At 27.5% G+C, this 16185-nt stretch overlaps 2 protein-coding genes across 2 annotated transcripts; one reads left to right on the top strand and one right to left on the bottom strand.

The window, feature by feature from the left end:
* The first annotated feature begins 1231 nt into the window (after window positions 1-1231).
* On the top strand, window positions 1232-2608 carry LOC145838713 (ectoderm-neural cortex protein 1-like). The gene has a single exon (XM_082946338.1). The coding sequence runs from the start codon at window positions 1232-1234 to the stop codon at window positions 2606-2608; it is 1377 nt and encodes a 458-aa protein (XP_082802464.1).
* Window positions 2609-10797: 8189 nt separating this feature from the next.
* Window positions 10798-16185, bottom strand: LOC145838639 (protein FAM136A-like). The gene is made up of 5 exons (XM_082946262.1): window positions 16051-16185; window positions 15568-15691; window positions 13128-13207; window positions 11161-11296; window positions 10798-10928 (listed from the first exon to the last, which is right to left on the bottom strand). Exons 1-4 carry the CDS (start codon window positions 16156-16158, stop codon window positions 11165-11167), a joined length of 444 nt encoding a protein of 147 aa, XP_082802388.1. The 5' UTR covers window positions 16159-16185; the 3' UTR covers window positions 10798-10928; window positions 11161-11164.

Raw genomic sequence — 16185 nt, 5'->3', positions numbered from 1 at the left:
TTCAAAGTATTAAATTGTTGTCAAACATTCAAAAAACATCCAATAACTACCTCACGATACTACGCTTCTTTACATTAACATTAAAAGAAGTCATTTTTCTTGCACTGCAAACGAGATAATTTATTCTTTATGCTCGAAAAAAGTATTAAAGCACTTCAATTAATTTTTTTTTTAGATAATAAATAATCTATTGTAAATAAAAAGAAGTAAAACAACAAACATTAATTACTGAATTAACAAATTAAATAATAGTTTAAAGTAATTAAAGCTATACATACTTGGGATAATGTATGTTTATAAATTAATTATAATGATTGAATCTGAATTATAACGTAAGTAAAGTTGATACAACCTAAAATAACAAATTTTTGTTGAAAAAAAAAACCCAAAAGCTTAAACTGTTATTCAGCATTCAAAGCCCTGACCAATAATTAAGTTACAGCGCCGTACATAAAAAACCACAATATAAACTGCATACTCATTAAACATTGAGTAAAATAATTAACAATTGCTTTAGAAAAGAACAATCGTGTGTCAAACTTGAAAATATCTTATACATATATTTAAAATATATATTAAATTAAAATTGTGGTTATGAATGTTTGACAACGGTTTAATACTTTGAATCAGTATTTCTTGAACTTCAAGTGAGTTGCTTCATTTGTTATTTTGTTTTGTATTTTACTTTACTAGACTAAATATTTACAAAAATTATATAGTTTTATAACAATCGGATTTAACATTATGTATTGTATCCATTGTTCACCATTAATCTGCAATAATGTATGGTAGTTGTTTTTATTTCTAATAAATATATAATATATACCAACTTTAGCTTCTGTTCTTCCCTTATATTATTTATTTTTTACAGAGCTCCGTTGAAGTGTGTTAACTTGTTATTAGATATTACAGTGGACTTGTTTTTCTAGGATCTTTACTAGCAAACACTTAAATTATATTTTAAACAGTTAATAGAAACTATATATTTTGATTATGCATAAAGAAAGTTGTAATAAAAATTAATTATTTTTTAAAGTGTACTTATAAATTTTATTTAGTTAAATTCTGTTTGTTTTAGTTGGAAATTGTTATTTATTAGATAGATATTACTACACTCTATTTTCCACTTTAAGTTGATAATATTTTTTGATGTTTTTTTCTTAATTGAGTATAACATAGTCATTTTTGAGCTTAAAACTTTTACAGAAAAGCTAAAAAGGAAGAAAAAGAAATGATTTTAAATATCCGAAAGAGCAACGTTCTTCAAGAAAAGAAGAACATTGAAGAAACCTTTTGCAAGTACTTTGAAGAAAACAAAAGTTGGAGGAATGTAACTCTTTATCTCAAACTTGCACGTGTCTTCAACTTATCCGGTGTCGCGCAGGTAACTTTAAAAGTTATAGAACGCTGCTTTACTAATGTAATAGAAACTGAAAGTTTCTTTCGGCTGGATGTTGATCTGGTTAAGAAAATACTTCTTTCGTCCGAACTACACATCACTTCTGAGCTTGAAGTTTTCAAAGCGGCAGAAGAATGGATCAATTTCGACGCGGGTGGAAGAACAAAGTTTGCAAAAAGCTTGTTGTCGACGGTGCGTCTTCCTTTGCTGTCGGATCCTGCACTGGAGCATCTGCTGTGCAGTTCGGTTTGTAAAAACGACTGTGATTGCTCATCACTGGTCAGAAGCGTTTTGGCGGACAGAAACAACTGTTGCCGCAAAAATGTCGACATCAGACACTGCAGCCAAAGCTCTTTTGAAATTTTCCTGAAGTCACGAAAAAGAAAGCTGAAGCAAGTCGGCTTAGGCGAAAACTTTCAAAGCGTCAAATTCAGCTGTTCGGTGGAGAAAAACGAAAAAATTTACAGAGCGGTCGTCGTGGGCGGGGAAATTTACGTCATTGCTCGCAAACGGGCGAGAAACAACAAAAGAACCCTGGTGATCAAAAAACTTTGGAGCGTGAGTGAAAATTGGGAGACGGTGGCCGAGGTGGACTACCGCAAGCGGTTCGGTGTTTGCCAGCTCACCGGCCACGTGTACATAGTGGGAGGCATGATCAAAAGCGGCCGAATGTGCGCCGACTCGTTGCGCTACGACGCCAAGCTCGAGCGGGTGAAAGTCGTCAGCGGAATGAAGGTGGCGAGGTACAGTCCGGCGTGCGCCGCTTTTGACGGCAAAGTTGTCGCCGCCGGTGGGTGTGTCCCGGATCGTCAGCTGGCGGGACTTTACAACACGAGCGAGCGGGTCGAAGCGTTCGACCACGTGGAAGGCGCCTGGTCTCCGATGCCGAGCACGAACAGGTCTTATTACGACCACTGCTTGGTCGCCGTCAGAAGCAAGCTGTTTGTGGTGGGCCACTGCAATCAGCAGTGCGAAGTGTTCGATAAGTCCACCAACTGTTTCTCTGTCGTCGCGTCTTCTTTTAAATTCAACTGTTATGGTCGCGAAGCCCCCGGAGCAGTTTCGATGGGGAAGAAAATCGTTGTTTTCGAAAGAGAGGAACAGACGATTGTGATTTATGATACGGAAAAGGATGAATGGAATAAGGAGTCGTGTGAATATATAAACGGTTTGATGTACAAGTCCTGTGATAAAATTGCTCGCATATAGCCTTTTATCCGGCGTTAGAATAAACTGGTACAACTTTCTAAATTATTTATTTATAAACTAACTGAAATAAAGTACAGTGTATACTATTTTATCTGAACCTCACTTATCCGGTCCTCACTGAAAACTTGAACCCGATACAAATTAAATTATTTACGGTGTGATTTTTTTCATTTAATTTATTTTAAAATTTGTCAATTTTTGTTTTGTTTTTGTCTGTTTTACTTGTTTGAATCGTCAAAAAATGTTAGAATAAAATATACATCAAAAAGAATTTCACCTTACGCATTATATATTTCAAAAATGGTTATTAATTAGATAAATAACGGTGTTTTGTTTTTGTCCGGCCAAAGGCTTATTCGGCCATAACTACAAAAAAAAGCTTGCCGAACATAACCGGACCATCAATGAAGCACTGTGTTGAGATTGTTTTCTTTTTTTTTGATTGTAAAGTAAGCTGTTTTTAAAATATGTTACAATCTCCAAGCAATTTTAAATAAATGATACAATATTTTGAAATCAGTATTGTAATAATCTTTAAATAACTATTCTAAATTTGTTAAAAAAGTGTTAAAGAAAATGTCATTTATTGCTCTTTTTAATTAGCTGCTATTAATTCTAGATAAAATAATGCTTTTATGTTAGTTTTGCAAAAAAAAATTATAATTTTATAATATCTGCTTTGTGTTTTTGATTCTTTTAGTTACGTTATTGAAATTTAACTTTGGGTTTCAATAAGTCTTATATAAGCGACAAACTAAAATTATGCAATTTATATAGTAAAAGTGTCATATAAGTTTTTTTAGAAAATGGTATTTAAATTTTGATTATATTTGAGACAAAATAACACATTAAAAATGAAAAACAATGAAACTTATTAAACAAAATCTTTAATTTATTTTCTTTCTTAGGTTCTGTTTTGGATTTTTTTTTTTTTAATTTTTGGTGGTGACGCGACAATGAAAAAGTTTGTTGTGAAAAAAAACTCTATAATCATTTTTAACTTCTAAAAAAGTATTTTTTGCACTTGAAAAAGACAGTGACGTAAAGTGGAATTTTGTATATTTTTTTGCTTAGCATCAATTAGCGTAATGTTTCAGGGTGGTCGTTCAAAACAGCGCCATCATGTGGTTAAAATAACCGCGTAAAGTTTAGCAACTTTTTGTCTAAAACTAAGTCCGTGCAATCTCAGGGCAACTATTTGTCTCCGTAGCGCCACAATGTGGTTTGATTTTTTTAAACATGTTTATCTCATATTTCTTCATATGAGGGATTTCATGTTTAAATAACGATTATTTTAGTAAAACGTGCATGGGTCATGTCTTACATAAAAACAGTTTAGATAAAAAAAAGCGTAAACCATTTAGAATAGTCAAAATTAAGTGTATTAAAAAAATAAAGTAAAATAAATTTTTACTACAGTGGTCGTTGAAAAATTGAGGGTCTTTGAAATTTACAATCGGGCATATTTGTATACTTTATTAAAAAATTAGAAACTAGAAAAAAATTACAAACCCTTGAAAACACAACCAAGTAAAAAAAAATTAGTATTTTTTGACTAAAACATCGGTTGGTGTAAAAGCATCCAAAAAAACACATTTTTTCTAAGGGGCCCGACTCAAAAGTTCGAACCCCAATCCAACAGATTTATTTTTTAATTAATGCAAAGGAGCGTTCTCTGTAATAAGAAAAAATTCTTAGTTAGCTTTAAAGTAAAACAGGTGAATCTAAAATTAGGATTTTTTTTTAAATGCAAAAAAATGCAATCGAGCTAGGTTAACGCTTCTTTCAAAGTACACGCGGCATTTTATGACACAAATAACTATAAAAAATATAAAATAAATTTACTTTAATCTGTTATTCTCGAAATCAGTGTTTATCAAAAGTTTTTTTTTTAATTTACATTAGAAAAAAGTGTACTTATACTTAACATAAGCAGTTTTGTTTGTCATCTTCTGCTTAAGTACTGATCTTCAAAAACGCCAAAAAAATTTTTTGAATAAAATGTATTTTAATAATTATCAATCACAAGCATTTTGTTTAGTGTTCTACTGTGCACAGCTTTTAAAATGCTGTGAAATACTAAGTTAAAAAAATGACTAAATTAGTAATTTGAAAACTAAAAAGTATTTTAAAACCTTTAAAAATATTCTATTTAAGTCAAGGCTCGGGAATCCGCAGGCTGTGATGTACTTTTCAATGAAAAACATACTACGTGTTAAAAATAAATAAAAAAGTTTTGTATTACTAACATACACTTAAGCTTTTGATTTATTAGTATTTTGCAATTAATACTTTTTTATTGTTGTTTTTACAATTCAACTTTTTATTAAATATTTTGTTATTACTTCAAATATTTGAAAAACTGCAATTTGCTTAAGATTTTTTTTCATCAAGCGAGTAACTTTTTATAGAAAATTGGCTTGATAGTTATTAAAGACTGCCGACCCCTGTTGTTGACATTATCGTCAGTCTTGATTAAGTTGATAAAAGTCTTATTTGTTTTTGTTATTGTAAAATATAAAACTTGTTTACAACTTTTTTTATAAAAAAAGTGAATTAATTTCATTAGCAACTATTTTTAGTTTGTCAGAATGTTTTATTATGACGTTTAAGTTTTTGTTAGCTTTAGTTTTTAATTTTTATATTTTTATACAAATATTTAGATCACATCTAAAGTGCTAGTGAAATAGTCATTACTATTAGCAAAAAGCTGAAAAATCGAACATGAGTTCTAAAATTACTGAGTTGGAAAACTACATTAAGAGCTTAGAGGTTAGTTTGTTCACAGTTTATACTGTTTACTCGACAAATACAAAGAAAAAAATAGAGCCCATTTTTCTACGAAAAGTTTTTTTTTGATTGAATCCTTAAACGTTTTATAAAAACAATATTAAAATGCTTTTAAATTATATAAATACTTTAAAAAACTATTTTCAGTGTAAGTCAATTTGATAGCTTATCTATTTATTGTTTATATTGCGCTACATAATTTTAAGAAACTAACACTTTTTAGTTTGTAAGAATAAATGTTATGTGTTTATTTAAAGTCTTTATATACAAAAAGTCCTGTTTAGCTTTTTATTTTCAAACATCTGTTAAAAGAAAAGAGAATAAATTAAAGTTTTACTATTTAGTTTATGATTACAGAGAACAATAAAACATGTTTTACTTTTAATTTAATTGTATTACCAGCTTACCTTTATATAAATTTAAAACTATTTTTTACAGGCAAAGTTTCAAAAAGAAAATAAACGAAAAGAAAATGTCATAACGAGACTACACAAAGAGAAGAATGAGTTGAAACAAGTTTTGTATGGTTTTGAGGAAGCGAAGGAAGATATGGACATATTGATGAGTGATATGAAAGAGAAAAATCTCAAACTTGAAAAATTAAATGAAGAAGTAATAAAGAAAAATGACGGCTTTTTAAAAGAAAATGAAAGAATGCATTTGATAAATAGAAATCTTAAAACTGAAAATAAAATACTTAGAAGGGAAAACGGTATAGTATTGAGTGAAAATGATAGCTTCCTAAAAGAAAACGAAAGATTGTATGTACAGAACCAAAATTTAGTTTATGAAAATAAGTATATATCGAGAGAAAACAATAAGTTTAAAAATCTAAATGAGAAGATGAGGCTTAAGAGTGCTTGCCTAACAAATGAAAATGCAAAATTGAAGAAAAAGATCTGGTGCATGGTTAAAGATAAAGAAGAATGCAATGCTCTTAAAAGTAGTTCAATGCAAGAAAATGAAAGCTTGGTGTTAAAAAACGAAAAATTAAATGAACTTTACAAAGACGTAAAAATAAAATTGGTTGAATTTGAAAACCAGCATGACGAAGTAACAAAAAAGTTCAATTCCTTGAATCAAAGCTACAAAAATTTAGCAATCGAGAATCAGAACTTGTTAAATAAAATTACAAAAGTAGAAGGTGAAAAAAGCAACTTGAGAAGTGAAATTGAAGGTGAAAAAGTTAAAGTGTTGTCATTGGAAAAAGAAATAGTTGAAAAAAGTAAAAACCTAGATAAATTGCTTAATGAAAAGGAAGTTTTGGAAAACCGGCTGGTTAAAGTTATAAGCAGAGCAAAAGAAAACGAAACAACAATTGAAACAATCAAAGATAACTATGTCGAATTACAACTGTTAGCTGCTTCAATTATGAAAAAGACCGAAAAGAAAAAATTTCGACTTTTTTGCTTTTAATTTAGCTTAGCTTGTAAGTAAACAAACAATTTTCTGTTTTTTCATCTAAGTTTTGTCCTTCACTTTTTACTAAATTTAAAAAACAGTTTGTCGTAAGTTTTGTTTTTCTGAAATGAGAAGTAACTTTGGTTTTAGTTACTATGAGTCTTTAATTTGTTAGATAACTAACTTTATTCATGTCTTATTATTATTGACGTTCAAAGAGATTTGCTTATAAAAAGTGTCAAGTTGTGAAAAAATATATGTGTAAAAATACAATAAATTCAAACTGACTAAATGATGTACAATTTTTAGTAACTATATTTAAAAAATAAAGCTGTACCAAACTTGATATTAAATTTTTGTCTTTTTTTTTTGAGTTTTTTGAATAATTTTCAATTAAAATGACAGCTTATAACCATTAGCCGTAAAAATAGGGTTAACCAAATAGACTAAAAAAAAAACTTTATGAAACTTTTTTATTACTTAAAACATAAAACCAAACAGGGCATTTGAACTGAGTAGCAAACTTAGATATATGAAATTTTCATTAGTAAAAAATAATTCAATTGAAATAAGTACAAATAATATCATGTCATGTTCATACGCAAAACTTATAATTCAGACTGTCATACCCCTTTTTAAACTTAATTTTTCTAGCCCTCGTTGGACGGAGTTTAGATGGGTTTATTACAACACAAAACGACATAGTCTACTAGTTTAGTTATAACAGCGTAGCCTACAAACAAATTAATTTTTCAAATAAACTAACTATACATGGGCTTTTAAAAACACCATTGAATGTTAAATTGTTTTAAACTGAGCTGTCATTTAACTACCACACACACAAAATATTACTTTTTGAGTGCTAGATCACTCAGTATTTAACTACAGAAACATTTTAAGCTTATAATGAGTCTATTTTTAAAAACTTTTTGCATAAATATTTTAGAAAGTTACTATTTTAAGTCTGATAACCTTTGTTCCAATAGACTTTTTTTATTTAGATTGAAAGTTTTTATTCTAACACATATTTTCATTTCAAAACATTTTCTTGCATTTCTACTGACAAACCTTAATGCCAATACAGTAACCTCTCGCTTATTTACGCATACTGTGTCCACAGAAAAAGTGCGTAAAGATACGAGAGATCGTAAAGATATGAGAGGTACCAGATATACTTAGTATAATGGCTGTTCTTTGATATTGCTTCTAGTTAAAAGCAGACCGGGGACTTTCTCTTTTTTTTAAACTTGTTTAATTTATTTTTAAATATGAAAACAAAGAGATGAAATTATACATATATTTTAAAAAAGGATTTAAATTTATATGAAATAATAATAATACAGTAACCTCTCGCTTATTTACGCACATTGTGTCCAAAGAAAAAGTGCGTAAAGATACGAGAGGTACCAAATATACTTACTATAATGGCTGTTTTTTGATATCGCTTCTAAAAAAAGCAGATTAAGGAGTTTCCCATTTTTGACAATTTGTTTACTTTATTTATAGATATGGATACAAAAGATAAAACTATACATAAATTTAAAAAAAGAATTAAATTGATATAAAATTATAATACTTGTAAAAATTGTTTACTAATCTTAAAAATACGTAGATTTTATCTTTATTAATGTGTGACTTATTTGATACTTAATATTTATATTCTATTCTACTCAGCAAATTCAATTTATAGTTAAGCACTTGTTTACAACTAAGAAAGGGTGTGGTGTCTAAACTAAAATTTGTTTCTATAGCCTTTTACAAAAGTATGCATTTGGTGCTGTAATGGATTTCTGTAATTCATAAATAGGGCAAGAATGCTGCATTATTTATTTGTGTTTTAAACTATCATTATTTCATTATACTTTCATTATTTAACATAGTCATATTTCTTTTAAAACTTTAATTTATCTCTTATTATAAAAAAAAATCTGATATACTGACGTATAACTAAATGATTATCAACTAGTCAAGAAACATACGTTTACAAAGTCTAAAGATATAGAGAGGTGACTTAGCATTTAAAAATATTTTTTAAATTAAAATTATATAGTAAACCTAATTTGTGCAACATTAAAAAAATTATTTTTTGATTTTTTCAGAATTCTACAATGCGTAAATAAACGAGAGTGCGTAACGTCACGAGTGCGTAAAGATGCAAGAGGTTACTGTACTTATAGAAAATTTTTACTAATTTTAATATTAAGTAGATTTTTTTATATGTGACTTATCTGATACGTAACATTCATATACTATTTTACTTAGTAAATTTAATTTATAATTAAGCATTTGTGTTAAGTGTAAACTCTATATTTATTAAGTATCACTGCTACTTTTTGCTAGGAAGCTTCATTAGATTTCTTTTTTAGATGTTTGTTCATATATAGGGCAAATGTGCTGTATTATTTGTTTGTGTTTTATACTCCTATTATTTAGTTATACTTACATTATTTTACACAGTCACATTTCTTTCAGAATTTTAATTTAAACTCTTATTGTTAACAAAAAAAAAGAACATAAGTTTACAAAGTCTAAAGATATAGAGAGGTGAGTTAGAATTTAAAAACATATTTTAAATAAAAATATAAAACAAACCTAGTTTGTGTAATATTAAAAAAATTAGAGAAATTTTTCCTGAATTTTTTATAATTCTAAAATGCGTAACGTCACGAGTACGTAGGATGTGAGAGGTTACTGTACTATATAAATTCTAATGAAATTACTTATCACTTTAAAAACCAATATTGTACTTTTAAAAAAGCCGCAATTTAATAATAATCAAAAATACAAAATTTCATGGTAACAGATTTTAAAGCATTAGAACTAACAAAAACTTAGTCTTTGCCTAAAAAAAATTAATTTGGCCTGATGCATAGAAACTCTTAAGTATGTCTATATTTTACCTACTCAATAAAATGTTGTTTTAAGCTTCAAGATGAAGATCTAAAAATAAGATAGGATTAATATAATGCAAAGCATTTAACAAATCTAAATTACCGATTTTATAAAGTTTTTTTTTTAGTTTTCATAAGCTTCTAAAATATTTACTTTTATTAAAAGTAAGGTAAGAAAAATTATAATAAATCTAGATTTTATAGTACAGTTGAAATAAATTATTTCTTCAAAATTTTATCTAGTCTGACATTTAATCAAAAACCAAATATTCTTTAAAACCTAATTTATAAGATTGAGTAAGTACTAATACCTTCACTTGTAATAAGTAGTACTAAATTTAACTTAAGAGTTTGTTAATTTTGATACAGTGGTTTGGTCACGCAGTTGGACTTTTTAAATGAATTATTTTGTTGTAGTTATTTTATATGTTATATAACGATACTAACTTTTTAACACTTTTGTATTTGTTGTGTCTTATTAACAAGCAATTTTAAGACTATATTTTATTTCTTTTCTCTTAACTAAGTGACGGCAGCATTTTATTAGGAAGGAGCAAAATTTGTTTGCGGATTTTAAAAAATTTTGCGGACTTCATTAAAAGGATAAGTGTTTGGCGGGGTTTAGTATTTATGAGGAAATATATAACTTAAAACAAAAACATATGAGGAAATGTGTAATGAAATAAACACAACTGGATCTACTCACAAGAACAAAAAGCATGTACGTAAACTTTTATTTAAAAAAAAATATTTTTTCTTAGTTTCGTTTTGGCAAAAAAACACGAGAGTCAGCTAGAGCTGTAAAGTTTTGATTGGAGGTTCCCTTAGTTGACTAATATGTAAGTTTTGAAAATGCTGATAAAATTTCAATTTTTTATTAAACACCTTCTAATAAACGTTAATCGTTGCAGGAAAAAACTAATTATGTATTGTTATTTGATACTAGAAAAACATTGTAGCCTGAAACACATATAAACAAATATTTCTAAGCTTTGTTTCATTTTAAGACATTTGAAATTACTAATATGTTTATAAAACCAGTATTATAAGTGTGTTAAGATTAACTATAAATATTTCTTTTCAGTAGCTTTAGACAATTTATCATTATTTTATAAATATATAATTTATTAACACAAACAATTAACTATAAAGCAAATTTCATAAATAGAAAAATCAATCTAAAATATAAGTTACAAAACTACAATTTCGTGCTTCGACAATCATTCTATAAGTTCGACCTGTTTTAAAAATTTTAAAACTTAAGGAAATGTTTGTCAGGGTTCTTGAAACTATTATCATTATTACAAATATTTGAGTATTTATAAGAATTTAGTTTTCAGTTATAATAACTTTGGAAAAGATATAGTTAAACAAAACACTGGGCTTTGTTAGGTTTGTACTAAAATACCCGTAAAATAATCATACAATTATTTGTTATGTCATTAATATTGATAATTTATCACAAACTACCTGATCACTGCTGGATGTTCTGCTTGATCTGGTCGACAATTCTCTCCTTCATCATCGGCATCAGCTCGTAGTGCTTGTCACTGCAACTGACCATGCAGTTTCCAAACGACATTTCAACTTGCGCTCGCTCGCCAACCTGGTTAAATTTAATGCTGATGTTTGTATTGACATTTCAACTTTGATGAATATTGAATAAATGAGTTAACTAGTAGTAAATAATAACGATTTTACTTGATACTAGTGGTATCGACAATCTCTGTTCATATTAGGCACATTGATTCGGTAGAACACTAATTTTAAATAGATTACACTGTCTAGTGGTAGTTTTGGAGATTTGATTACTTGATTTTTTTGAAAACTAGTGTTTAAGTATTGCTTATAAGTTTTTAAATACCAAAAGTAATGTAAAATTTTAAAAAAATATGACAAGTAAATCATTTCTACAGACAGTATCTTATCTGCTGTGCAGTTTAAGTTATTAAGATTTATCCTTATTTGTAACGTAAATTAAAAAAGCAACATAAAAAAAAAAAAAAGTTGAAACTTATACTATGTTTTGAATACAACTTACGAAATAATTAATTATACGTGTAAATTTTTTTAAACGTTTTCACTAATAAGTCGATTACTTACGATGTGACACTTCTGAATTTATACTTCAAATTATAATTCACTAAAACAACACTTCTGCAAAGTCAATAAAAAGTACAATTACAGTAATTAATCTAATAGTGATCATTTCACAATAATATGCACATGTACAAAAATTCTCTGCTCATAAATCAAATGCTATCCACTTTAAAAAGTTATTTTTTTTAATTACAAGCCATAACAGTACAAAAAGTTCTATAGAAAACGTTATGTACTTTCGAAGACAGACACAATAAATTGAAAAGCAAGTTGTTTAAATAGAAAGTACTAGGCAGAATTAATCAATTAAATAATGAGGGATATAAAACAGGCTTACAAGTAAAAAAGAATGTCAACATTGAATTACATGCTTATTTTAAAGCCTACAAAACTATCAGTCAAAAGAATAAGAATAACAATATTCTATAAAAATAGTAATAAAAAAAAAAATCGTTTATCAAAATAATCAACTCTTTTATTTAATAAAAATTAAAAATATATTGTATAAATTTGTAAAAGTTGTAATTAAAATTTATGCAAATAAGTAATGCCAAAAAACAAAATATATACAACTTCTAGTAGAGATCTTTTATATCTATTTAACCTAACATTCTGAAATGTTATATCTACATCACAACAACATAAATTGTAAATGTGTAAAAAATTTCCTGTTAAAAAATATAACATTGGTATAAAAAGCCTTGAAGTTAGCAAAACAGAGTGACTATTAAAAATTTCATAACTTTATTATTATTTTCTAGTATTATTTTGCTCACAAACATTTTTTGCCTGATTTGGAAAGTAATTCAAGTTTGATATACCAAATTTTTTAAACATACCATTTAATTAGTGCTTTTTTTCAGATATATATTTATAAAAATTAGCTGATATTAATAAAAACTTTTTATACTATCATGTGTTTTTTTGATATTTTGTAATTTTGCTGTTCGAAAAATTAAGTAAATAATAATACTTCTTATACAGAATAAATGACATAACTCAGGGTTCGTGCGCGAAATTTTTTTGATTTAGCCTGACTGAGACTAATTTAGCCTGACATTTTTTTCAAAGTAAGGAAAATCCCCTTTAGAAGTCATTTTAGGTATTGGAGGATCTTGATTAGTACTATTGTAGTCTACGACTTCAACCAGTTTTATCTCAAAAAAATTTGGAACTTTAAAAATCTGCAAAAAGCAACTCATAGCTTAGAGTTACAACTCAATAAAATTGACTTTGTAAAAACACATGTAAAAATATGTAAAACACGTGTGGCTTTTAGCTTATTAAAATCTGGCAACTGTGTTCTGAACTATCCAAACATACAAGCTTCAACTTACTTTAGATTGAATGGCAACTTTTGCATTGTCCTGGCAAGTCATGAGACATCTCTGCAGCCTTTTCTGAAATTCCTCCAATTCTGTTTGAATTATTAACTCATAACTTTAAAATAACTTTTATTTACATTTTAGTCTAAGTAGAACAAAATTACACATCATACATTGAGTTTGTTTCAACACACAATCTTGAAACAACAAAAAAGTTAAGTATTTATAATTACTTATAACCGATATGCATGAAAATATAAGATGAAGTTTATGTATTGTAAACATTGATAAAAACTCATCTATGTTTTATGTACGATGCTATTTATACAAATGGAAAGATAAAAGTTTGTACATAATATTTAAAACAAAACTTACAAAACAAATATGATTCTTTTTAATTAAGTAATGCTTTGCTTTAAATACTTTATAAAGTTAATATATACTTAGTAAATAAAAATAGTATATTAAAAAATTTAAAGTTTTTGTTTCATTACATATTCTCACTAAGTGAAAGGTAAACCTGCTAATATACCATATTCAGCAATAGTCTGCTAATAGAATAAGTCAGCACCAGGGGTCAACAAACCTCGGCCCGCAGAGTATTTGCAGGTTAAAAACTACTTTTAAGTACAATAAAATCAATTTTTTCAGTAAGTATCTACAACTCTGACTAATTAAAATTAATAGTAAACAGTGATGGTTATATAATGAGCTTTTCAGTAAAAAAATACAATTTTATTTTAGTAAATTTTAAAAACAGCTGTATCGAAAATATTTTTTAAGGGCATAGGGGGGGGGGGGGGGTAAACACCCTTTTTTGGTTTTTGATCTTATTTTATATAGTTTTTACTAAGCTACAAGATGCTTTTTACAGATTTAAAAAATTCAAAATAATTTTTGAGATATAGCCGGTCAAAGTCGGAGCCAACAATAGGTTCCTTATGGGAGGCGCAAACTAAAACAGCAAAATTAGACTATTTTACTAAAAATCTATCTTCTCCTACGTTTTTTGAGATAACTACTTCAAACTTTTAGGAAATGTTCCTTGATATATTTAGAAAATTCTGTCGGAAGGAATTTAGAAAAAAATTAAAAATAAAAATTTTATATAAAAAAAAAAAAAAAACAGTTTTTTTTTTTGTTTTTTGGTTATAAAATTTTTATTTTTTAATTTTTTAAAAATCTGTTCCGACAGAATTTTCTAAATACTGCAAGGAACATTTCCTGAAAATTTGAGGTAGTTATCTCAAAAAACGTAAGAGGAGATAGATTTTTAGTAATTTCTAGTTATTTGCCGTTTTAGTTTGCGCCTCCCATAAGGATCCTATTGTTGCCTCCAGCTTTGACCTGCTATATCTCAAAAATTATTTTGTATTTTTTAAATCTGTAAACAGCATCTTGTAGCTTAGTAAAAACTATATAAAATAAGATCAAAAACCAAAAAATGGTGTTTACCCCCCCCCCCCTATGCCCTTAACTTATTTTTTAGCAAATGTTGCATGCAAACTATTTGTTTGTAGTCAATCTTTTCCGTTACTTATAAAAGGCTGTCGCGCTTTGGTATTCTATTTTAAATGTTAACAACTTAAATAAAAACAATATTTATCTTTAACTTTTAGATATAGTATTATAAAGACTGAAAGTGCAACCAAAAAATTTAAACAGGGTTGCCAAATATTTTTTGTAAACTTCTTCCAGGTTTTTTGAAAAGCAAGTTTTTTGATCTATTTTTGGTATAAAGTTTAACTTAAGGTAAAAAAGTATTAAATAGTTTAAAATACTGAAAATATACTGAAACGCTACTTAAAATGTGTTTTTTTATGAAAAAAAATATTTGCAACACAAAATTTTTTTATTCCTAAGACAAATTTTTATGTAACTAATCGAAGTTTTGTTACTTAACATGTAAAAATAGTTTAAAATTCCATGTTTTTTCTCAGAATTTCTCAAATTTCAGGATTTCCAGGATTTTTTTTTGCCTAAATTGTCATATACCAGTCTTTTCCAGGATTCTAGGTGTTTTGGCAACCCTTTATAAAGCAATTTCAAGATTAATGAGTAATGAAAATAAAGAGAAACTATTTTTAAATTTTTTAGATAACCGTTCATTTTTTCATTACATAAGAAGTATATAACTAAAGTATAAGTAAATATACAATTACAACTTTATTCACTTTTAAATGTTTATTCCTACACACACGTTTTTACTAGAATTTTAAGTTTTAAAAGATTAAGGGATTTAACTAAAAATATTATGAGTAACAGCTAACTCAAAGACTTTTTTTCGAGGGCATTCAAAATTTTGATACTTTAGTGGACAGTTTGTCAACATATAACTTTTAAAACTCCTTTTAAAAAATAATATTCGTAAAACACTAAAAATTTGTGAAAAAACAACTTTTAATTTTTAGTAACAAAAACGCAACTTCTCAAATGAAGAAAAAGAACCGACCGTTTTTGACGATGTTGGAAACCAATGTGATTGGCTGTTGAGATTGCGAAACGCATGACTGAACTTGCTCCGTCGTGTAATCGTCATTTTCAAAACAATCTGCTCCCATCCTCATCGCTTTCGCCTTTGTGAAACATTAAGTTTGTAGTTGAAATGTTTAAATAAATAATGGTAAAATATATTTTTAGAGAAGTTATGTATTAGCGAAAGTTAATATGTGTCAAAACTCATGTTCAAAAACATGACAAATTTTGGTGCTTGTGTTTAAAAAAAAACGTTTTAATTAAAAAATTAAGCCAAAATTTAGTTTTAAACCAATTGAAATGTGATAGTTCTTTTTTTTTAATTTATTTTAATCAAAACTTTGTACGATAAAAAAGTTTATAACTTTTATCAACCCTGCATGCTTAAAACGCAATATTTTAAAAACAACTTTTTATAAACATAAATACTACGCTCGCAAAACAACATTTTCAATTCTACCTGAATGGATCTCATGTAGCTCTTCTCGAGGCCCCTCTGGATCGTCTGCGCCTCCTTGTCGATCCTGCTCAGAGAATCCTGCACTTTCCTGTCCATGGCCGGGTTCATATTGCTGTATTTACTATACTCTGCACG

Source organism: Thalia democratica, chromosome 6 (genome assembly GCF_965202585.1).
Source record: "Thalia democratica chromosome 6, ktThaDemo2.hap1.1, whole genome shotgun sequence".
NCBI classification, from domain to species: domain Eukaryota; kingdom Metazoa; phylum Chordata; class Thaliacea; order Salpida; family Salpidae; genus Thalia; species Thalia democratica.
The sequence above is the reverse complement of the archived record's forward strand: the minus strand, read 5'-3'. Positions and strand labels throughout refer to the sequence as shown.

Coding starts and splice junctions, on each gene's coding strand:
- LOC145838713 (XM_082946338.1), top strand. CDS start 1,232: ATGATTTTAAATATCCGAAAGAGCAACGTTCTTCAAGAAAAGAAGAAC.
- LOC145838639 (XM_082946262.1), bottom strand. CDS start 16,158: ATGAACCCGGCCATGGACAGGAAAGTGCAGGATTCTCTGAGCAGGATC. Junction 13,208..15,567: donor TTCCAACATCGTCAAAAACG/GTCGGTTCTTTT, acceptor TAATTCAAACAG/AATTGGAGGAATTTCAGAAA. Junction 11,297..13,127: donor AAGTTGCCATTCAATCTAAA/GTAAGTTGAAGC, acceptor AAATTTAACCAG/GTTGGCGAGCGAGCGCAAGT.